Source organism: Lissotriton vulgaris, chromosome 8, assembly GCF_964263255.1.
Source record: "Lissotriton vulgaris chromosome 8, aLisVul1.2, whole genome shotgun sequence".
Taxonomy (NCBI): Eukaryota; Metazoa; Chordata; class Amphibia; order Caudata; family Salamandridae; genus Lissotriton; species Lissotriton vulgaris.
Window position 1 is genome coordinate 719,389,336 of NC_141696.1, and position 25,244 is coordinate 719,414,579.

At 47.8% G+C, this 25,244-nt stretch overlaps 1 protein-coding gene across 1 annotated transcript in view; it reads left to right on the plus strand.

Moving 5' to 3' along the window:
- LOC147697924 (lysosome-associated membrane glycoprotein 1-like) overlaps positions 1-25,244 on the plus strand; it is a 119,669-nt gene that overhangs the window by 59,984 nt on the left and 34,441 nt on the right. Inside the window, exon 2 of the mRNA XM_086934609.1 lies at positions 7,227-7,345. Within this exon, the coding sequence (XP_086790735.1) occupies positions 7,227-7,345 (119 nt within the window). The remainder of the gene's footprint in view (positions 1-7,226; positions 7,346-25,244) is intronic.

Sequence of the window (25,244 nt, forward strand, 5' to 3'; positions counted from 1 at the left end):
GCAATCCGAAGGCACATTGGATGTAGATGGAGACTGTGATCGGTACACTTTGGAGTCCTCTGGAAATGCTTCCTTGCAGACATTCTCGCAAGCTACTGCTTTATGACAATTATAAGGGGGGGGGGCTACCTGGAGTTAGTGGGGATTCTATGGTTGCGTGTGAGGCTCGCTCCCTGTTTCTATTCTAGCTCTTTTGCTGTGTGGAACCTACAAGGACCTGTTTAGAAGTGCTTGACTGAGATTCGACCCACAACGTTTAACAATAAACTTTACCTTTCAGCGCTATAGGGACTGCAGGAGGGGGATGGGGAATCCACCCTTAATACCTAGGTGCAACCCCATGGGGTGTGTGCCGAATATCGTGTCCAATTGTGCTAATTTCCTTGTTCCTACGTGAATGGTTTTGTGAGGCAGCAAAGTTTTGGTTTTGGAATGCAGTATTGAAGTAGAGGGAGGTCGAAGTGTTTGACTAATACATACATGGGGAGACATAATTGGAATGTTTTAAGTATTTACCTGGTGGAAACTGGGTTTGGTTGGGGTTGTGTTTTTGTATGTTGTGCAGTATGCTCAGGACATTGCACATGATTTCTAAGAAAGTGCATGATGGTATATATGGTGCAGCCATGGGAGGGGTTCGGGTGGCCGCTGGTGAGAAGAGGTGATGACGGCAGGAACACTTGCATACATTGCAGGAACAGTGAAGCTAATCTCCTAAACATCGGGGGCTTGTAGGATTACACCAAGGGCTATAGAGTGCACACCTACTTTAGGCGCCACCGGGTCGGTATAGCAATGTTGCTGATCAATTTGATTGATGAGGAAACTATAAAAACGTAAGAAAAAAATGACTATATACATTGAATTGCATCACCTCCTGTCTACTCTTTATAGGAAGCTGGACTCTCGTGGAGATCTTGCTGGGATGGAGTTCCCAAGTATGATTCATCTACCGACCCTAAGTAGTGACAAGGTGGCCACTTTGGGCGCAGACCTCACCAGAGAGGAATTACCTAAGGCCATAAAGGGTATGCCCTGATGCAAAACACCATGCACAGATTATCTTCCCTCCAAGTTCTACCAGAGCGACTTGAATGTACTCGTTGATACGCTCTTGGAGGTGTTTCAGGACTGCCAACAATCAGGCAGACTACTGCAGGAGGCTCTTATGTTGCCCAATCCGGATTGTGATCCGGTGCTCAAGGGCCTGTACTGACAGTTGCCTGTGATAATTACGGACGTTAAAGTGCTAGCGAAGGCCCTAGCTAACTAATTAAGATGTTAACTCCCCACTTGATCCACATAAATATCCGTAGATTGACCCATGCCATGCACTCCATACGGGGTTTGATGACCGAGGAAGATTGGTTGCCTTGTATATGGAAGGCCTTTGACTCCTTGGTTTAGGACTACCTGTGGGAGGAACTAAAGCAGATGGAACAAGGCCCTGTATTTGTTAAATGGGTCTCCCTGCTTTATGCAAACCCCTTGGCGATTGTCCGGTCAGGCTGCTATATATTAGATGCCTGGAACATAGAGCTGGGTACATAGAATGGTTGCCCACTCTCGCCACTGCTGTTTACCCCTGGCAATGGAGCCCTTAGTAATTTGCTTATGGGCCGAGATGGCTCACACGAGTGGGGATGACTGATCAATTAGTCTCTTTATACACAGATGGTGCCCTCATTTACTCAGAACAGCCTGCAACCTCATTGCTGCTCCTTATGCAGAAGCTACTGGGATTCAGTGAGTTATCTGGTCTCCAGGTAACCCAGGGTAAGTAATTAATATTTCCCTGGTGCAACTAGTGGTCAAGCCTGTTGACATTTTGTGATGGGTTGGGCTGCGATGGGAGATGGAGTAGTTACAAGGTTTGTGGATACATGTAGCACACATAGCCTCTTAACCTTCTCTTAATTTGGCGAGGGTTGCTTCGGCTCTTGGCAACTCTGAGAGGCTTGGGGATGGCCACGCTTAACCACAGAGCAGTCCTCTAATATCTTCACTCCCTCGTCATCTGACAAACTAAGGTCGAAGACCTCTACGACTAATTATTTCTTGTGAGACTTATCTGAAGGATCCAAACACTTTAAGTGCAACGAGGATCTCTGACCCCGCGACTTTCCTGAGACCTTCCTCTCGCTCTGGCTTGTCATGGCTTTGATCTGTGACTGGGCGTGAGTGTCTTAAATGTTTCAGCGCTCCGTCCATCAACTCCTTGTGTTTGCTTTGCACATCAAGCCACCAGAAGCTTGAGGGATCGTTCCCTCAAGGCCTTCGATTCATGGCGTGGCAATTGGAGCAGGCCTTCGGATCGTGATTGAGGCAACACAGGCACTAAAGATGCGGATCTGTCACTGGCATGGAGTTGTGACAGGCGCCATAGGCCTTGAAGTCGGCCTTCCGGGAGGATATCCTGCTACACCAGGAGGAAAAACCTCAAAAGAACTTGCTGAAACTTTAAATAAATATTGTCAAATTCACTAAGGATCTGCGCTGACTCGTGCGGAAAGAAAAGAACTGTCATCCGTGCCAGGAGTGGCACCTAAATAAGTATCTTGTACATCCTTTCCAGCGCAGACAATGCCACTGGGATCTGATCAATGCCACCTACCGGTGCGCAGGGGATCTGCTCACAAAGTTTCTGGATCCAGTGTGACACATGGGGATAATTCTAAGGTAAGGCATCTGCAGCTAGGTAGTCTCTACCAGATAAGATGTTACTGAAGGTAACTAACTAATCTGTTCTGCTTTTTCCTGGTAAATTAAAAATAACAATAAAAAAATAACAGTATATGTTTGTTACAATGGTCCTGCCTTTGACAAGGGTTGTTTACTAGCACACTGTCCTCATTCGACATCACCCACACATCAGCCAATGAGGTGGAGGAACTCCAGTTGGAAATCGAAGCAATGGTGGCCTCTACCGTACATAGTTTGTGAGGGAGTGCCCAAGAAGAGCTCTCCTCTGGGCTCCTTAAAGGATTATCTTTCTGCTATTTCTTTCTGCGGTTGTCTAATCAGTTATCCCTCTGCAAATACCCTAGGTTCTTGAAAGGTCTGCAGTAGGTTTCCACCTTCTCCCTTGATCATTCCTCAGTGGGACCTTAATCTTGTACTAACGTTCATGATGTGTGTTCCTTTTGATCCCTTTGTTAGACGGACCGGGAGGGTCGGCCGAGGACTAGGGGAGAGGTCTCCGGGGAGAGCCGTCTCCGGTGATCGTACAGACGAGTAACTTCCCCCCCACAGACGTACACCACACCAAGATAAGGTTTAACGATTCTTTATAAGTAATCTTTAGGTACGAGAAGATGGTACAAGGAGGTCTGGACTCAGGGGTCCCCTAGATTCTAGTCTCTTGGATGGGACAGGGGGTAGCGGGACAGTCTTGTTACCAATCTGGTAGATGTGATGATATGATGGATAGCTCACAATCCTTGAGCTCGGCGTTCTAGGTGGACGGGCCGCGGCAGCGCCAGCAGGTCCCGAGATGATCGTAGGTAGCGACGGTCCGCGGCGGCGCCAGCAGGTCCCGGGGAAGGTGGTAAGGACAACGGTCCGCGGCAGCGCCAGCAGGTCCCGACGAGGATGAAGGATGCAGAAGGTTGCGGCAGCGCCAGCAGGCAGGACAATAGTTCACAAGGCAAGGCTACGGCAGCGCCAGTAGTCCGTCAAGGATGAGTTCTTCTCGGTGTCTCTCGACTCCAGGATACAACTGCCTTCCTGCTCTGGAGCTGCCCCAGTTATAGGTCTAGCGCCCTTTGATGTCCGGACCCTCGCACTTGGAGGTCGGGAGGTCCGGGATGAGGGAGTCCAGACACCCAGCAGGGGGGTGGAGCCAGCGCCCGGGGAGGCTGGGGGCGATCGGCACCTGGCGGGGGAGAGCCATCGACACCTCTTTCTCCCATTGACCTGCCAAGTGGTCCGTTCACCTCCTGGATGGATGGTGGTGCCGAGATGTCGGGGCCTGGCCAGGCCCAGGGTTGGGGTCGAGCTGAGGCCATGCGGCCTCGTGGTGCAGTGGCCAAGATGGCGGCCGGGCTGGGCAATGGTGCTGACGGTGGCCTGGGCCCATGATACAGAGATGTCCGGGAGTAGGGGTCCCGTAGGGGACGGAGTGTGGGTTGCTTCTGTGGGTAGCACCTGGAGAGCTGATGTCCGGGCTCTGTCATGCGGGGAGGGAGCGAGCCCTTCATGTGGCCTGTCCAACACCCTTGCACAACTGTCTTCTCTGGCTCCTTACCATAAATATGGCCTTCCTGGTGGCAAGAACATCTGCCCGATTGATCCGTGAGCATCAGGCTTGATCATCCCAAGCCTCCATACCAGAACATCTCCCCAGACAAGCTGGTTTTATGAACTAGAGCTTCCTTTTTGCCAAAAGTCATCACTCCCTTTATGTAGACCAGTCCATCACTCGGTCTACTTTTATGCTCCGCTGCATCCCTCTAAGTAAGAGAAGAGACTTCAGTCTGGACCCATCAAGAGCGTTGCCATTTCACTTTGACCGCACAAAGAGTTCCAGGTGGACGTCCAACTCTTCGTTCATTAGTTATGTTGGAGTGAAGAAGGGAAAGGCTGTACTGAAGCGGACCATCTCCTGATAGATCGTGCTCTGCATTAAAATCTGCTACGCATTGGCCAAGAAGCAACGCCTCGAAGGCTTGCATGCTCATTCTACCAGAGCAAAGGCTGCGACCACTGCATTAGCATTCAGATTCCCGGTCCTAGACCAGTACCAGGCTTCAACATAGGCTTCCTTGCACACGTTCACAAAACAATACTGCCTGAACTGTCCAGTCTGTTAGAATGGGCACTTTGCTTTTTCGGTCCTGCATGACTTTTTGATGTTAAATTGTTCTGACCCACCTCCAGGGAGATATTGCGTGGGTAACTATTGTAAGGTACGTAATCTGCTGCTAGTAGTCTCTATCAGATGGACAAGTTACTTGCCTTCAGTAACGCTTAATCAGGCAGAGACTGTCTAACCGCGAATTCCTTACCGACTCATCCATCCTCCCCTCTCTGTATATGGATTTCTTGGGACAGGGCTATACCCCTTCAGGGCCCTAGTTTTCCACCCTATTGGTCAGTGTTCTACGTGGCTCTGCCTCGTGGTGTGGAAAGTCGTAAAAATTAACGGAGTGAGGTCAGCTTGCTGCGGTGTCCCTGAATAGACACTGCACACGTCTCCTCCAGTGCATATGACTTAATGCGGAGCCATTCCACCCCCACCTACTGGCGTGCAAGTAAGAAAAAAATCACAGTAAATATTGTTATAATGTTCCTACCTTTTGACTGGGTTTGTTTTCTAGCACTTTGTCCTCATTGGAAAGCACCCGAACATCATCCTGTTATAGGCCACCATGGCTCTGATTCCTAAAAATGGTTAAAACAGAATACATCACACTACTGAAGTAATTATGTGCAGCATGCAGAGCAGTCACTACATTAGCCAAAGTCATACTGTATCAGCACCGTAAATAAAGCTGCAAACAGAAATAAAATGCTCTTAAACTGCGCACTACAATTAAATCTCTGCCTAACATTCCAACCCCCACTCCACAAGTGCAATGCCAACTATCTCTTCAGTAAAACAAAATGGAGATCTGACAACAGATCAGAACCACTCCCTCTCACCGGACACCCACACCTCCACCCTACATCGGGCTCTTTCAATCCTTTCTTTTGCTGACCTTGCTGCTTTCCTTCACTCAAATCCACATCCTGTGATGTCTTACATTCATCAAAGTCCTTTAGGAAAAGGTGCTCAACTCTTCTTACCGTTATCCACATCTCCTGCACTCAATGCATCTTCTTAGAAGGTCTCATGACTGGTCAGAATCACAAGAAGCCTACACTGGCTTTTAATTGGCAAGGTCATCCTAATCCAATCACTTTCCTACCCGTTATGGGCAACATCAAAGAATAAAGTGCAGCCTATGCAGAATTCCAACATCGCATCATCTCCAAACATATCCTTCATGACTAATCTAGCTGTTGATCACCTTGTCAACATAAAAAATGTTAGTCCATGCCTTCCTGACTACAGATATAGGTGATAAATGCCTTCTGATTTGGCTGCACTTCTCTCATTCGACACCATCATCCTCGTTGAGACATCCCACATTTGACTAATTGGTTTTCCATCGAACTATGCAACCAACGTCAGTCTATACACATGGGCACCTCCCTCCTGGACAGAAAATTTGATCACATGCTGAGTCTCCCAATGTTCCAGCATGCCTCCAGTAATCTTCAACATTTACATGGAGCTTATTGGGAGTCCATCTGTTGAACTACATCAAAAGTTACGAATATGCCACCACTATACATCTCTATTTGAAAGGCTCTTCTACTCCTGGCATTGAACACCTGAAATACTGTCTGAACCGCATCCAACTTAATAACCAAGCAACAGCTAGTCAAAACCTGGCATCACCTTCACCATGATTTAACTCAGTTGGCCTCCTCTGTAGGCCTGCACCATCTTAAAAACCACCTGCAATATCTACAAAAGTATCACAACTAGACCTCCAGGCTATCTGGCTTTCAAGCTCTCCACCTCCAGTAGCACTCAGTATACCTGCAGCAAGAACACTGTTACACTGGAGATTTAAGTGCAAAAAAGAAAGTATTCTTTTCTACTGCTGTTACCATTTTGAGAGTGCAGCGCAGTTTTACAATTGATAAGCTTGTGAATTTACAACAGACTTTAAGCCTAAAATTCTTGACCTCAATAATCACTTAGCCACTTCTCTGTTGTAGATTTTCCTGTGAGCTTCATTATTCTATGGATGGTGCGAACTATGCTATTACACTCAAACACTACGAGGTGCACAGATACTTCAAGTGAAATATAATCCAAGGTGAAAGCTGTGTTACAGTACATTATGGGCTTCAGGGTGATTTGGACATGGATCATTCTGGTTATGGCTTGCACGCAAAGATTTGAAAAACAATTGCTTGCGTTTTTCTTAACAGAATGCTAGCTGTTTGACGTGCACATGGCGTATGAATCTCAAACTAAAACACTCTGCGGTTTTTAAAGTTGAGTTATGGTTTTCATGCATAATTGAAGCGTGTAGGGTCCGGAGTAATATTTTATGTACTACAGCAGTCTTGGTTTTGAATTTTCAGCTGGTATAAATATTATTTCACTGAAATAGGCTAGAAACGCTTTTCTTTGAATCAGAAAAATTGAGCCCTTTTTCTTTCCATAGGTTTTCTACAAACTTCCTCTGCTGTTTTATTTGATGTGAAAGATGGTAACAACAAGAGTTGCATCATGGCAGACTTATCTCTCAGTTTTTCAGTGCAATATAAAGCTTCAGACAAACAGGTAAGATCTCTATAATATTTAACTGTGCTTTAGGGTGGGCCCTATGGCTTCTATGAATGTGATTATGAACTAGGATACGTTGAGGTGGAAGAACCAGTTTAGACCTATAAGCCCCAAGGAGGCTTTCCCAGAAAGTATGGGATAAGGTTCTCTACATGGTATTGTAAAGGTCTATTGTATCTAGGTTTTCCATCTGTCCCTATGCTTTTTTTCAAGTACCGAGTTAAACAATCATGCAAGCACACTAAGAATTCTTCCCAAGTACCATCAGAACTGGCGCTGATGTTGAAGGGGCACCCAAAGTGCACCAGTTTTTGTGTACACGATTAATGTCCCACATACATGACTATAAATATCAATGATTCTTAAACTTTGTACTTCTGTGGTCCCCACTTAATCGTTACTGGAATCCAGGGACCCCTAATGAGTCATTACTGGAAACCAGGCTCCCGGCTTTAGCAATTTGGATAATTTAAAGTTAACCCCACAAATGATGTATACTGCTTAATTATCAATTTGTTCTGTTTGTCTCAGAAATCCTCTGCAAATTTGATTACCTTTACAGTAATCTGTAGACCCACTAACAGTGTCTGACATGGTTTCAGTTTTCAGTGAGAAATGTCTGGAGTACAACATCATAACTGTTGACTTGGACCTCTGTCAGTGCTAACCAAACTTTTTAGAAACATGTCTTAACTTTGAGAGAGACCAACTTAAACGAACCACTTATCTTTAATGGACATGAGGCAGGTGTAACTTTTATTTGTGTATAATAGCAATAGTTTGTAAACATTACAACCTTAACCGTGAATTTCAATATCTGATTGTGGCCAAGATATTGATTAGCTTATGAACGTAGCACATGGTCAGCTGTACTGGAGTCGGCAGCTGGAACACTTCATAGTGGGGTGCTGGCCTGTGGCATACATTCACTAAAATCACAAGAATTCTCAAGTCTTGGTGTTGACACCAGTGTTTTTAACAAATTAGAGAAACCCTTTGGGAAGGCCCCATTTCCATTTTTGTGACAAAATGTTTTTTTTTTTTTTCCACAACCCACACGAAACCGCCATCCACAACACACAATATAAGCTTCTGGATGACAGCTCTACAATTCCACTGAAGAGGAAACATGTGGGGATGCTTTGCATATTCCTGCCATCTAGTGTTGGGTTCGGATATTTGCAAGTTGTTTTTCTTTAGAGAAGTCTTTCAAGGCACAAGGTAAGGTGACTCCTCCTTTCGGTGAAAATCCGCATTGGCATAGACTCCATTGTTGGATTATTTTTTTTCCGTCATCGCGTTCTAACATGAATTGCAGCTCTGTTTCGGAATCGGTCCTCTGGTTCCCCTCGGTGTGAAATCCACACTACCCTTGACAGTATTGTTTTCGAACGGGTTTCCTTTTCTCTGGCGTCGTGGGCGCCGTGATGTCGTCGGAGTACTTAGACGCCGCCTCCGCGTGCTGACGTCAGTTCTTTGTTCCGCACCAGCCAGCGCAGATCTGGAAAAAGCAGTAATCCTAGTCAATTTTTGACTAACTTTTTGGGATCATTTTTGATCATTTCTTGCAGTCTTGCGACTCAGATTGGTGCCGTAGGGATGCCTGGTTTCAAGCACTGCGAGGATTGGGACCGCACGATGTAGGTCACGGATCCTCATCACCTGTGCCTAACTTGTCTAGGCGTCGACAAGGCCTGCTCCAACTTCTGGGCCCTCTCTTTGAAAGCCAGGCGGGAGCGGTCCCGCAGGTGACTCTGCTGTCGGCCCCGCGTGAGGTCCTGGTCCCACGGGAGGTCGAGGGACAGGTCGAGGGACAGGTCGAGGGACAGGTCGAGGGACAGGTCGAGGGACAGGTCGAGGGACAGGTCGAGGGGACGGAGCCACCACAGCTCCGGGAGTCTGCACCACTCCTCCGGGTCGAAGTCGTCATCCGGTAAGAAGCACAAGAAGTTCAATCGAGTAGAAGGGGGGACCCCCTCTAACAGGTAATTTCAGGTCAGAGAGTAGAAGGGAAAAAGCAATACAGAACAAACTAGAAAACTCCCTCTTGACCTATAAATACTTTTCACAGAGTTAATCACACCAACCCAGGGCGTACACACATATATAACACTTGTATTTAGATTTTTAGTTATTTTGTTTCATTTTTTCATATCCAACTTTTTATCATTTTTTTTATAAATACATTGATTATAAAAAATCTCCAAGAAACATACTTTCAATACATTGGAGCCATCACTGTTTTTCATTAGTTATCCAAAGGTATATATAAATACAAAATAAATAAGACCAGCCCAGGTAGAGAACCATACATACTCACATACATACTTACTAAACATCCATTACATTACAATCAAACATAGACATCCTATAACATTGCATCTGTTGTCCAGTGGAAGACCAGATTCAATAGATCTACAAAATGAAAGCATAGGTCTAAAGTTGGTCGACGCGTTTCGGTGGAAAAACAGCAGTAAGGACCACCTTCATCAGGACCATCCAGAGACCAATTACTACAGGATCTCTACACCTGGGATTCAAGTCTGAGAACTTCTACTCATCATGGCCAGTATATGGGACTATTGCATACTCATCAGAGCACAAGGTGGAAATTTCCTGTAACATTTGCACCAGCGTAGAACGAGGCTCAGGTCGGCTTATCCAACAACTCTAGATATGATTCGTCATTTTTGTTGACATGTGGAGGGGATGCCACACTTTTGATTTATCCTTTCTTGATATACTTGATATGTTCGTTACACCAACTTTTGTTTAGATCACATAGTATGTGAGACCTTTTCCATTTGTGAAAAACGTCCTCGTCCCCTTCTCAAGCCGACTCCGCCCGCAGTTCCTAGGAACTGCAGTCGGAGGCGTCATCGCTCTTCTGACTCCCACCGACGCTCGCGCGATGCGGCCGGGGGTTCGGGTGACACCGCCCACGCGGCTCCTTCGGAGTCGCGGGCGTCGCGACCTGCCCCACACTCTCCGGTTCCTGGGCGAGACACGACGCCGGAGGAGATGGAGCGCTTCCTCATGGCCAAGAGGTCCCTTTCTCCTCCGACTGGCTCCGGCGCCTTCGGGCCCAGCGGACCCGTCTGGCGCCCCTAGCGGGTCAGGGGCTTCGGCCCCGACGCCATCGGGTGTTTCGCCGCCGGCGCCTTCGGGCCTGGCGCCGCAGGGCTCAACGGTTCCGACACCGCCAGCACCTTCGGGCCCCACTGGACCTTCTTCGGGTTCTGGATCGTCACCGGTGGATCTTACGACCCCCCCGCCCCCCCGGCGTCTGTCCGTATGGTGTCGCCGTCGGCCCCGATGCCTCCTTTGTTCCGGTTCCGGCGTCTGAACGGCGCCGCTTGGCGCAGCTTTCGACGCCGTTTGGAGATTTTCACTTCTACAAACCGGCCCCATTGATTGAAAACCCTGAGTATCTGGCGATGGGTGATGAGGAGGATTGGGAGGGGTCTGAGGACCCTCTGACCAAGGAGTGTCCGTCTCACGAGGACTGGGCAGGAGACCTTGGGGAGGCCAGTGGCCTGGACACCTCTCCAGACACTGGTTTTGTCTCCCCTCCTACCGTGGCTTCGGAGGAGGGGGCTACCTATGGTGTGGTGTTGACGAGGGCTGCCAAGGCCTTGGACCTTGAGCTCCCGGTCGCGGCCGTGAGGACTAACCTCCTCACTGAGGTCCTTAAACCGCAGTCCAGCTCGGCCGAGCCTCTGCTGCCTTTTAATGAGGCCTTGACCGACGTTCTTTTGGGCACTTGGTCCAAGCCCGCTACGGGTTCGCCCGTAGATAGGAACGTGGCCAGACTGCACCGCCCGGCCCCGTGTGACCTATGTTTCCTGTCCACCCGCCCCACCCCCGAGAGTCTGGTCATCCGGGCCTCCAATTCCCAGACCGCATTCCCGTCGGCTCCGCTGGAAAGGGAATCCAAGAAGTACGAACAGTACGGGAAAAAGATCTTCTCCTCCCTTAGTCTGGGACTGCGGTCTTCCAACACCGCATGCCTCTTGGGCCGCTACACCCACTCTCTGTGGGAGACGGTTGCAGAAGTGCTGCCAGAGTGTCCGTTGGAGGTACGGGCCAAACTCGGCCAAGCCCTTGTGGAAGGTCGGGATGCAGCAAAATACTTCATCCGGTGTGGGCTGGATATCACCGACTCACTAGGTAGAGCGATGGCAACGACTGTGGCGGTTAGACGCCACGCCTGGTTGAGGTCCGCCAACTTCTCGGCAGATGTCCAAAACACTCTTATGGACATGCCGTTTGATGGCCGTCGCCTCTTTGGCGACAAGGCAGACCATGTGCTTGAGCGCTTTAAGGACTCCAGGGCTACAGCCAAGTCCTTGGGCCTCTCAGCCCTGCGCCAGCAAACGGCTGCTTTTTGCTCCTTTCGTGGCCAAGGAAGGGGTGCCCCCACACGTCCTGCCGGCCACGGGCCACAGACTACTATCCAGCCCGGTGGCGGACGTGGAAACCGCCGTGGAGGCAGTCTGGGACAACGGCGAGGCCAGTCCACACCTTCCCCCGCAGCATCCGCCTCTAAACCCTCCTAGTCTGTGCTTCTCGGCCCATGTGACGCCAGTGGGGGGCAGGGCTCGCCATCACCACTCTCACTGGCGCACTTCACTTCGGACAGGTGGGTGCTGCAGATCGTCCGGAGGGGCTACTCCCTCCCCTTCGAGACGACCCATCAAGCCATGCCACCGCAACACCACTGTGTATCGGGGGGATCACTTGCGGCTTCTGCAGGAGGAAGTTTCGGCCCTCTTGGCCAAGGGGGCCATCGAGCGCATTCCTGGGCCAGAAGTAGGACGTGGTTGCTACTCCCACTACTTTCTGGTACCCAAGAAGGGCAAAGGGGGCCTACGCCCTATCTTGGACCTACGGAACGTCAACTGCTTCCTCCGGAAGGAGAAGTTCAAGATGCTGACTCTGGCTCAGGTCTTAGCTGCCCTGGACCCAGGAGACTGGATGGTAGCGTTGGACTTGCAGGACGCTTATTTCCACATCCCCGTCCTGCCTGCCCACCGGCGTTACCTGCGGTTCACGGTAGGCCACGAGCGCTTTTCAGTTTACCGTGCTCCCCTTCGGCCTTACCAGCGCCCCACGGGTGTTCACTAAGGTGATGGCGGTGGTCGCAGCTCATCTGTGCAGGTTAGGGGTTTCAGTCTTCCCCTACCTCGACGACTGGTTGTTGAAGGCGGACTCGCCCCAGACAGTCGTCAGCCACCTCCAGACTACGGCCGACCTCCTGCACCTGCTGGGGTTCTCCATCAATGTGCCGAAGTCACACCTGTGTCCCTCTCAGAAGCTCCTTTTTCATCTGAGCGGTTCTCGACTCAGCGCAGTTTCGGGTTTACCCACCCGAACAGTGGGTTCGGGATATACAGGCTCTGATTCCAGTCTTCCAGCCTTTATCCCGGGTTTTGGTCAGGTTGACTCTGCGGCTTCTGGGGCTGATGGCTTCCTGCATCCTTCTGGTGCATCACGCCCGGTGGCAGATGCGGGCTCTGCAGTGGGACCTGAAGTTTCAGTGGGCCCAGCATCAGGGCAACCTGTCCGACCATGTCCTGATCTCGGAGGGCACTGCGAGACAGCTGCATTGGTGGCTCACGGACCGCGATTGGGTCAGTGGCAGATCCCTCTCCCTTCCCCAACCGGAGCACGTAGTTGTGACGGACGCGTCCCTCCAGGGCTGGGGAGGCCACATGGGAGAGGCGGAGATGAGATGCCTCTGGTCTCCGGCGGAGTCCCGGCTCCATATCAACCTTTTGGAGCCGCGGGCGATTCGTCTAGCACTGAAGGCATTCCTCCCCTCTGTCAGAGGGAGTGTAGTGCAGGTGTTCACGGACAACAACACCGCCATGTGGTACTGCAACAAACAGGGCGGGGTGGGGTCGTGGACCCTCTGCCAGGAGGCTCTGCGCCTCTGGCAATGGCTGGAACATCAGCGTGTGACTCTGGTGGTTCAACACCTGGCAGGTTCTCTGAACGCCAGGGCGGACGAACTCAGTCGCGGTGCATGATGGATCACGAATGGCGTCTGAACTGGGACAAGGCGCAAGGTCTCTTTCTGCAGTGGGGAGAGCCTTGGTTAGATCTATTCGCCACCGAAGAGAGCGCGCAATGTCATCAGTTCTGCGCGTTGGAATTTCCAAGGCGGTACTCAATCGGAGACGCTTTTTGTCGCAAGTGGAATTGCGGTCTGTTGTACGCCTTACCGCCTATACCACTATTGCCCAGAGTGCTGAAGATCAGGCGCGACCGGGCACAAGTCATCCTTGTGGCTCCGGACTGGGCACGAAGATACTGGTATCCCGAGCTACTCAGTATGTCAGTCGATGCCTTGGTTCGTCTGCCTCTTCAGGAGGACCTTCTGTCGCAGCAGGGGACGGTCCTCCACCCGAACCTGTCCAGTCTCCACCTCCATGCTTGGAGATTGAGCGGCGACAGTTGAGGCTATTTGACTTGCCTCCTGAAGTCTGTAACATCATTCTGGCAGCTAGGCGTCCCTCCACAAAGTCTGTATACGCCTGCAGGTGGAACAAATTTGTGGCATGGTGCACAGCAAAGGCTGTGGATCCTATCTGCCCCTCTTTCTGAGGTTCTTCTCTTTCTTCTTTCTCTTGCCCAGCAGGGCTCTGCTCTGGACACTATCAAGGGCTACCTTTCTGCTCTTTCAGCCTTTTTGAGGCTGCCTGATCAACCTTCTTTGTTCAAGTCCCCTATCGTTAATCGATTCCTGAAAGGCATCACACATACATTCCCTCCTGTTTCCCTTTGTGATGCCTCAGTGGGACTTGAACTTGGTTCTAACTTTTCTGATGTGCGCTCCCTTTGAGCCACTTCACAACTGTCCTCTCCGCCTCCTCACTTTGAAGACTGCCTTCCTGGTAGACATCACCTCTGCCCGGAGAGTGAGTGAGCTCCAGGCTCTATCCTGTAAACCTCCTTTCCTTTCAGTCCATCCGGACAAAGTTGTGTTGCGGACAAGGCCCTCCTTCCTACCCAAGGTAGTCACGGTCTTCCAGATTGGGCATTCTATCACCTTGCCCACCTTCTTTCCGCCTCCGCATCCCTCGAGAGAGGAAGAGGCTCCACCGTGTGGACCCAAAACGCGCGCTCTCGTTCTATCTGGACCGCACACGCCAGTTCCGGGTGGATGACCAACTCATGGTTGGTTACGTGGGCGCTAAGAAGGGGCAAGCTGTGCACAAGCGGACCATCTCGCGGTGGATCATCTTGTGTATCCAGGCGTGTTACTCCTTGGCGAAGAAGGAACCCTCTGTTGGGCTGATGGCTCATTCCACTCGAGCCACAGCGACTACTACTGCCTTGGGCTGAGGTGTGCCCTTGCAGGACATTTGCCAGGCGGCTACGTGGGCCTCGCTGCACACGTTTGCCAGACATTATTACCTGGACAGTCAAGTCCCGAGGGATGGCTTCTTTGGCTGTTCCGTCCTCCAGGACTTTCTGGTGTGATTATTGATTCGCAGACCCACCACCACGGGGTTGGTATTGCTGGGGTATCTATTCTAAGGTAAGGAATCTATCACTAATGTGTCTCTTTCAGATGCACAAGTTACTACTTGTGTAACAATATATCTGTAAGAGACATTAGTTAGTGATAGATTCCTTACCGACTCACCCATCCTCCCCGTTCTGCGAACCAATATCTAGGGTTAAGGTCATCCCCTTTTAGGGCCCTAGTTTAATGGCACCAGTGTTGGTTTTTGGCATAGCTCTGCGTTTCTGGCGCGGAAAAGCTGTGTCTAAGAACTGACGTCAGCACGCGGAGGCGGCGTCTAAGTACTCAGACGACGTCATCACGGCGCCGACGACTGACGCGGAGTCGCAGACGACGCCTACCGACGCGCAAGGGTACTGCTACGCAAAAGTTTCCGGATCCAGTCTGACGCCTGGGGATATTCTAAGGTAAGGAATCTATCACTAACTAATGTCTCTTACAGATATATCGTTATACAAGTAGTAACTTGTGCGATAGAGCCCACTGGGACGATATAGAACAACTTCTATAGTTTCTCCCAGATGAGCATAAGGCGCAAGATTTAGTTCAAGAAGGTCAACTAATTTCCAACACTTCCATCAGATGCGCTCTAGATGCAGCTGATACTGCAGCTAGAGGGGTGAATACCCCTACTCCTGAGACATGCCTGGTTACGTGTTTCAGGGTTTAAACCACAAGTCCTGCAATCCATTCTAAATATACCCTTCGACAAACATATTTTTGGCCCTGAACTTGATAAAAGTAATCGATAAAAGATACAGATGTAGCAAAATCCATGGGAGCGCTTCAGCCTCCCTCTAACAGGGCTCCCTTTTGGCATCCTTTTACTGGGTGGGGGGGCGGGGGGGGGGGTCCAAATCCACAGGTAGACCAAAATACTTCCTCTTACAAAAACACTTCCCTATCACCTTTTACAAGAGGATTTTTCAGTGGAGGCTACAGGGGAAATAGTCCACGGGGCAGAGGTAAATGCAACACCCTGCAATTCCCCTTCCCCAAATGAAAAGTAACTTCCCCATAAATCCCTTTGACTATTCCACGCCTGTCTGAGGAAAACCTCAAGACTTTCTCCCCATTTAGGGATCCATAACAACTGACAAATGGGTGATTGGAATTATCCAACATGGTTATTGCCTGGAGCTTAACCAACAACCCTCTGAACATTCCACCTCTATCACAATTGTCAACAGACCACCAGCACTTGCTTCAACAAGAAGTGCAATCTCTATTACTCAAAGGGGCTATGGAACCAGTCCCACTTCAGTACCAAGGTTCAGGGGTGTGTTCCCTTTGCTTTCTAATTCCCCAAAAAGGATGGCTCTCTGAGACCTATTCTAGATCTCAGAGTTGAACAAATACGTACTGTCATAGCACTTTGACATGGTGACTCTACAACAGGTACTTCTTCTTTTACAACAAGGCGACTGTCTACTCTGGACTTAAGACACCTACTTTCACATTCCAATTCACCCAGCTCATCGCAAATATCTCATATTTATGATGGCAGGCAAATATTACCAGTTTGAGGTGCTTCCATTTGGCATTACCACAGCCCCCGGAGTGTTCACCAAATGTCTTGCAGTAGTAGCTGCTCATCTCAAAAGACAATGTAGCCCTTACCTAGACTACTTGCTTATCAAAGCGGGCAATTACCAAAACTGTATACTACACACTGGGGCAACAGTACACCTACTTCATCAGTTAGGTTTCACAATCCATGTACAAAATTTTTCACAATCCATGTCCAAAAATCCCATTGTGCCATGCACAAGTGCAATCTTATCTAGAAGCTTCCCTAAACACTCAAAGCTCTAGCCTCTCCCAATGTAGCCAGGATTCACAATATTCAGACTACAATAATACAATTTCAACCCAATCAAACGTTACCAGCCTGAGTTTTTATGCAACTGCTGGGAATGATTGCATCCTGCATTGCAATCGTACCTCACTCAAGGCTTCACATGCAGTAATGTCTAGCGCTTCAGTCACAGGGTCAATTAACTGATTTAGTGTTAGACTGCTGCACGCATCGCTCTCTGCAGTGATTGAACCCTCAAAACATATCAAAAGGGCAGCCTTTCATAGACCCCATTTCAGACTGTACTATCGGCAGATTCATCTTTGCCCGGTTGGGGTGCTCATCTCCAACATCACAGTTCAAGGGCTGTGGTCAGTCACAAATGTCTCAACATCAACTACCTGGAGCTTCTAGCAGTGTTCTCAGCACTCCAAGCTTTCCTCACTCACCTAGGCAAAACTGTCTTAGTCCTCACAGACCACTTGACAGCGATGTATTCTCTGCAGAAACTGGGAGAAACACACACACTCCATCTGTCGCGCCTGGCACAACGCATTTGGAATTGGGCAATTCATCATAAAATGTATCTACTGGCGGAACACCTTCAAGGAGTAGACTATCAAATTGCCTGCTCAGCAGACCCAGGCAACCAGTTCACGAGTGAGAACTTCATCCCCAAGTTCTTCTTCCCTACTTTCAACAATGGGGATTCCTGCAGATCTGTTTGCTACAGTACACAATGCAAAATCCCTAAACTTCGCATCCAGGTTCCCACACCGTCTATCCTAAGGCCATGCTCTAAGCTTCTCCCAGTAATTCCATTACTGGTTCGAAAGCTCAAACAAACATCTGTCACATTGATCTTAGTAGCCCCCAAATGTGCTAGTCAATCCTGGTACAACACCCTGTTAGAAAGGTCAGTGGTGCCACATCAAAAGCTACATCTCATACCCAGTCTCCTCACTCAGAGCCATGGAGAAATCGGACATCCCAGAAACTCAAGCCAGCGATTTAGCTCCTGAAGTCCTAGTTTGGTTATTTACATCTACCACCAGACTCTATGAATATTCTCAAGGAGGCTAGAAAGCCTACCACTAGAGCATGTTATGCAGCAAAATCTAAACGGTTTGTTATTTATTGTAACAACATCATCAATCCACTTGATGCCCCTCTACAAACATTATTTGTTGCCTGTTGCATTTACAGCAATCTGGATTGGCTTACACCTCCATTCGGTTACACCTAGGGGCAGTAGCTGCATACTTGCAAAATAGGGAGCACTTATAAGTACCATATATAAAAGCCTTCATGGAAGGGTTAAAAAGGGTGATACTACCAAGAAGTCCCTCTGTGCCAGAGTGTAACTTAAACATAGTCCTTATAAGGCTAGTGGGTCAATCTTTTGAACCAATGCACAAATGTCTGTTACAATTCTTCTACTGGAAAGTTGCTTTCCTCAGCAATAACCTTACTAAGGAGAGTTCGTGAACTTCAGGCATTAACTATACATGAGCCTTTCTTTCAACTTCACAAAGATGGGGTTGTTCTTCAAACCAATCCTAAAGTAGTTTCAGTCTTTTAGATCAATCATTTGAGTTACTGGTGTTTTCCTCAACCTGATTCTGTAGCAGAGTGAGCTTTACATACACTTGATGTTAATGAGCTATACTATATTATGTTGATCGAACTAAAGAATTTCAAAAAACAAAGCAACCCTTCGTTACCTTTTCTCCACCACACAAAGGCAATTCCATATCTAAGTCTGGTATTGCAACATGGATCGTAAAATGTATCCAAACAGGTTATGCTTAAGCAAAATAAACTCTAATACCACCTAGAGCACATTCCACTTGCAAAATGGGGGCTACTACGCCTTTTTTTTAGGAAATATTCCCCTAGCTGACATCTGTAAGGCAGCAACATGGTCTATGCCGCACACATTCACCAAACACTATTGTGTAGATGTGTTTGTGAGACAACAAACAAATGTAGGCCAAGCAGTACTTAAAACACTATTTTAAATAACGACAACCAATACAGGTTAGCCACCGCTTTGGGAGTATACTGCTATATAATCTATGCAAAGCATGGGATCTGCAGCTCATATGCCTCGAACAGAAAATGTTACTTACCCAGTAAGCATCAGTTATTGACATGTAGAGCTGTAGATTCACATGTGCCAACCCGCCTCCCTGGTCTCCTGTGGTTGTAGTTAATTTACATTCATACGCATGGATGTCTCTATTCTACACTCGCCAACTCCATTCTCACCCTATGCGGAAAAACAATCTAAAAATGGAGTTTATGCCCATTATCACGGAAGGGAGGAGTTACCTTACCTCGTGTCTGGAAAGACTTCGAAGTCGGACAACTGGTCCACTTTCAACAGTTGAGACTTCAGAGACTTTTTCGGTCATCTTTGTGAAGCCTCAGTAAAGCATACCTCTTTGGCCACAAGCTAATGGCCTTGTGGAACGTTTTGTGAGTACTCTTAATAAAGGGGTACTAGAAATGCTCAACTTTAAGATTGTCTTAAATTTGACTGCCTGAGCTTACTGTTTGATTCCCTCACTCAACCACTGGTGTAGGCCCTGCAACCTTGATGTTTGGGAAAGTAATGACAACCAAGCTACCTCAATGGACCAACCCTCAATGGACCAAACGCTGAGGAAGAGACCCACATGAAAGACTTCGATTGTCAGAAGAAAATGATGGCCTATGCAAACAAGCTTTGACATTCAAAAGAAGTTCCGTTCACCAGAGGAGATGGAGTGCTTGTTCGTCCGCATAAAATACGAAAGGCTGATGCTCCTTTCTATGCTGAACCATTTAATGTTGTGACCAGCAAAGGACATATGACTGCCTGGTATCCTGGGAAGTCCATTGTGCGAGACTCTTCGCACTTCTGACGTTTGGCTCATTGCACACTGATGTCATTGCAAAGACTGGGTCTGAAAGGACAAGTAAAGAACCCCCGACTGCTGCTATTTCCAAAGTGACACAAAGACTCATCAAAGAGCTATAATTATGTATATATTTGTAAAAAAATATATAAGGTATATAGATAGATTAAAGATGTAGTCTAGTGTGAGTTGGTATTGACGGAACCCTTATGGCTTTTGATAGACTCCGTAGAACTGTGACATAAGCATCAGAGCGTTAAGTGAATGCAGATTTAGAATTTTGAGTTCATGGTTATATGCAGAAGAATGCAGATGTGTTCTTCTAAGATATGTGTGTGGCGTAGCCACTGGCAAGTACCCGGGCTAGGGAGGACGCTACAAGCTTGACTTGGTGCCAGCTGATCTTGTTAATTTTTCTCTTGCAGTGGTGCCCCCTGGCCTATGAGAATTGTTAGTTCAACCCACAATAATGATTAATAGTCCTCCTCTAGAAATAATGTGGAATGGTGGAGCAATTCTCATAGACTGATCTATAGAGTGATAGTTAACAACCATTTGTAAAGCCCAGCAATCGTACTGTTAAGTTCTGTACCCATGCCCCAATTGAGAAACACAAAAAGAACAGTTGATGGACGTAATGTGAAGGCAAACATTCATCCCCAGTCACAGATCTAGGTTAAATCCATAGTTTTTTGCATGCCATTTCAGTTTAGACGAAACCATATGCAAACCATACACTTGACTTACTATTTAGGTTGCTTACACAAGGATTCACTAGGAAGAACATTTGGTATATGTGTTTTACTTATCAAGTCCTGAAGAAGTCCCAAGAGCAACGAAATGTGTTGGTTGTCTTGTGAATTGCGTGCTGTGATTTTAAAAGATTCTCTATGGCTTAAAAGAATAAAGGAATCGTTTTCTACAGCAAAAACATAGACTAATGCTCTTTATTTGGGAAGATTTACTTTCATCCTTGCTGGGTTGGACTATGGACTCTAACATCCTTTAATAATTATTTACTTGTTTATCTGAGTGCAGGCCCTCTGGATCCTGAGAGTTCTTCATCCGTCCCGTGCTCTTGCATGCCAGCACATTGTGCCTTGTGTCTCTGCAATGACTCTGCACCACCCAGTAGTGACAAAGCTGTACCTCATAAAAAGCTCCCCCCCCATATGATTGTACTCTGCTTCCTTGTGCTGGGACATTTCTGGTGCAGTAACCATTGGCTTTAAACATTACATTATTATTATTATATTTATTATCCAAAGCGTCCTTCCCTATGTCGGACTTGTTACTATTTCTACAATCTTTCATTGTGTTCAATGAGCGGTGGCCCCACTGAAAATGACAGAATTAAATCCATAAAAAGATGACAAACAGATGACGATCACTGGTCTGCACAACTTCTTCCTCTGGTGCTTGGGCTCGGCGCACAACTTTAAATTGTGTAACAAGTGTGCCCTCATGCACCTGCGGGCATTTAAGCAGGCAGGTTGCAAAGAACAAGAGATCATAGCCTGCTCTAAGTCGCATGCCAGGTCTTGGACTGGTTCTTAGGGCAGCAGGTTAGGCAGAAAGTCTATGCCATTTGAAGTCTTTCTGTAAGTCAAAATCTAAACATGGGCATAAAAGTTGACAAGGCAGTCCCTGAAATGCAAGCTGGTTCCATAGCTATTTCCGTCACTCAGTGTGTGTGGTCTGCCTTCCTCTCTGCCTTCCTCTCCGCCTTTTCCTTCCTCTCCCTTTTCCTTCCTTCCTTCCTCTCCCTTTTCCTTCCTTCCTCTCCCTTTTCCTTCCTTCCTCTCCCTTTTCCTTCCTTCCTCTCCCTTTTCCTTCCTTCCTCTCCCTTTTCCTTCCTTCCTCTCCCTTTTCCTTCCTTCCTCTCCCTTTTCCTTCCTTCCTCTCCCTTTTCCTTCCTTCCTCTCCCTTTTCCTTCCTTCCTCTCCCTTTTCCTTCCTTCCTCTTCCTTTTCCTTCCTTCCTCTTCCTTTTCCTTCCGTCCTCTCTTCCTTTTCCTTCCTCTCTTCCTTCCCTAAGGCTCAATGTTATAAGCTTGCAGTAGGAAACAACATCCTATAAAGATCAATAAGGTGCTAGTGCATTGGTAAAATCCTACTGCAAAAATCTAATATGTGCAAATGGCCACAATTGTACAACATTGTAAAGAAACCCATTTTGGTTAGCCATGTGCCTTTAGGAGTGGTTTCAGGACTTGATTTCACAAGGGCATCCCTCATAGAGGGTGCTCTCCTAAATGTAATAGCTGACAAAGTAGGCATTATTGGTCCCAGCGTAATGTCCGAGTACTATTAGCCATTGTGAATAAATTACCTGTAGACTAAAGGCTGTAATTAGTCTAATATTGTGTTCTCCATTCTGGTCAAGAACCGCATCTGAGACACGGTCTCGCTTAGGTATCAGTAACTCCTCTCTAGGGGGACAATTTGCCCTATCAAGAGCTTGGACTAGCTGAGGCTTCTTATAGCCATGGTCTAAAAAACGACCTAATGCTTCCTGTTGCCACTCATAGAAATCATTATCTAGACTGCAAATGCGACAAATTCGTATGAACTCGCCGTAAGGAATACTCCTAATCAGATGACGGGGATGCAAACTTTCAGCATGCAAGAGAGAATTTCCCACAGTTTGTTTTTGGTGAAGTTTAGTATAGATCCTACCTTCACTGATATGAGAACATCAAGGAATTCTGCCTTACAATCCTCAATCGTGGCAGTGAATTTTAGGTTTAAGTCATTAGAGTTAATAACTGAAACCAACTCAATAGCAGATTCCCTGGTTCCATCCCAAATGAGATGGATGTCATCAATATACCTCCAATAATGCTTAATATGTGTGTGCCAGTTATTATGCTGACTCCTGAGGACACACTCCTCCCACCAGCTAACATACAGACATGAGTAGCTGGGGGAGAAGCATGACCCCATGGCTACACCTCTAAGTTGTTGATAGATATCTTGGTTAAACATAACATAATTGTAACATAAGCATACTTCAATCATCTCACTTGACATGCAGTTATGTTGCCTAATGCCAATATCTCTAGTATCTAAAGTATTTTAAAGCAGCCAGTCCATCAGTGTTTAATACCGATAGTGACTCTATATCCATGACCACCAACAAATACCCAGGTTGCCATGTTACAGCGTTTATCTTCTTGAGGAAATCCATGGTCTCCTTCACGTAAGATGGTAAGGAAATAACATGAGGTTGTAGGAAGTAGTCCACATATGTAGACACTTTTTCTAGCATGTTCTTTTGGGCTGAAATGATATATATGTGTGTGTGTGTGTGTGTGTGTGTGTGTGTGTGTGTGTGTGTGTGTGTGTAATTATCAGCAGAGGGTCCATGCCTCTCTGGAAAAAAAAACGAATTCAAGATGCTCTTGCTGGTTCAGAGTTGGACTCTGGACCTTGGAGGGTGTCCTAGGACTTGCATGATGCATATTTCCATATACCTATGATCCCACAGGTTTGTATAATAGAAGGTGGGCCCAGACCTCCTTCAATTTATGAAGTACCTCTTGGGTATTAGCTCGGCCACTCTGGTGTTCAAAACGGTTATGGTGGGTGTCCCTGTCCATCTTTGGAAGTCGGGGGTTACATGCATTCAAACAGCATTTGTAAAGTGCAACACTGTCAGCCCTAGGGGTATCTGGGCCCTTTGTCTGTTGAAGAGCAGGGTCTTGAGTCTCTCTGAAGTCTGCCAGCAAGGTGGCTGTAAAGAGCCGGTTGGTGTGAAGGTCGTTCCAAGTTTTGGAAGCAATGTAGGAGAAGCTGTGATGGATGCAGGGGGTGAGGGCGAGTGAAGAGGAGCGCAGGAGTCTAGCGGGATGGTGGAAATTGAGTCAGTGGTTGAGGTAGGCAGGTACTAGGTCGTGGAGGGCTTTGTAGGCGTGCGAGAGGAACTTGACCGGGACTCTTTCCTGGATGAGGAGCCTGTGGAAGTCTCTTGGGTAAGGGGTGATGTGGGTTTGTTTGGGGTGGTCCAGGATGAGTCTGGCTGCAGCTTCTGTATGGTCTGGAGTCTTCTGAGGAGCTGGGTGGAAATGCTGGAGTAGAGGGCATTGCCGTGGTCTAGGTACCTGGCGACAATGACCACAGTAACAGTCTTTCTGGTGTTGGTTAGGATCTATCTGAAGATTCTGCGGAGTGTGCAAAGTGTGTGGAAGCAGGAGGCGGAGACTACGTTAACTTGTCATTTCATGGGCCGTTGGCTTTAGAGGATGATGCAGAGGTTGCATGCATGCGTAGTAGAGTTCTGCAGCCCACCAGCTGTGGTCCCATGCAGAGGTGTTCTTCCCGAAGAGTTTTTCTTGTACCTCAGCAACTGGCTGCAAAAGGTGAGCGTGCTGAGGTCAGTCAAGACCACTTCCAGACTGCAGTTGCACTCTTGATGTTAATGGATTTCACTATCAATGAGTCAATTTCACTCCTGAGCCCCATGCAAAGGGTCCCATTTATTGAGACAATCCTGGACACGGTAGTGCTCAAGGCCTTTACTCTGCAGAAGCAAGCTTGAGACCTCCAGGATATGATTCCAATGTATCGGAATCCTTTCTGGGGCTCTATGGGGCTGTCTCTGATTCTTGGTCTGTCGGTCTCCTATACCCACCTTGTAGCACATGCAGGCACTGCACTGGTCACGTGGGAGCAGTGAAGGCCTCTGGGATAACACAAACACTATGTGCCTGGAGGCTGTGTTTGTGGAGATTGCTTGGCCGGAAAAAGAGCTTTGTTTGCCAACCACCTATTTGGGTTCAATACTACCGCAAAAGAATTGAGACCTCATTGCCTGGCGGACCAGAAGTTGGTTGTAAGTGGTACAGGCCACCTGTCAGTCTGGAAAACACAGGCTAGGCCTACTCGCCACAGTTGAGCGCGCAGGGTTTCAAATCTTGTGCCCTAGAGTTTATACTGAAGTGGTGTCTAAGACTTGTTCCTTCTAGTTATGGAACAGGGGGCTCCCTTAACACTGTCTTACCATTTTCTGCCCGGTATCAAGTTCTGAGGAAGTTCAAGCCCAATCCGACCATAACCATTCTAGCTTGGACTGGGCCATGACATATTTCTAGAGATGCGGAGGTTGAGCATGTACCCTCTGATAAAACCCTCAGTTTGGGAAAACCTACCTCAACAAAGGAGCAGGGGTCTTACACATGAGCCTCCAGACAAGTCCGTTATTCAGCTCTTAACCAATTAATTTAAGGGTGACCCAGTGTTGAGATTTTTCGATTTACTGGGACATGATGCACTTTTTTTTCTTTCCTGAACTGTAATGCATTAAATGTTGTGTGTCCAGCCTTAATAGATCCCCTAATATTATCCCATGTCCTTGACTAGGAAAATGTGTCTCTTTTTGCAAGTGTGTAATGCAAATTACAGTTCGAGGCATATGGGCTGCAGATGGTACATTATGAATAGATCGCCATCTGGTGTTGGGCTCGGATGATTGCACTTTGTTTTTCTCTTGGAGAGTCTTTTGTATCTTGGTGACTCCTCCTCTGGTTGGTAGTGCGCATGGGGTCACGTGTTCGTACACGAGAGACAACCGCCGGGAACTACCAGAGGAGGGATTTCTTACTACGGTACACCGCCGAAGAGGAGACCCACCCGTTTCCTACCAACGAGTACAACCGAAGGAT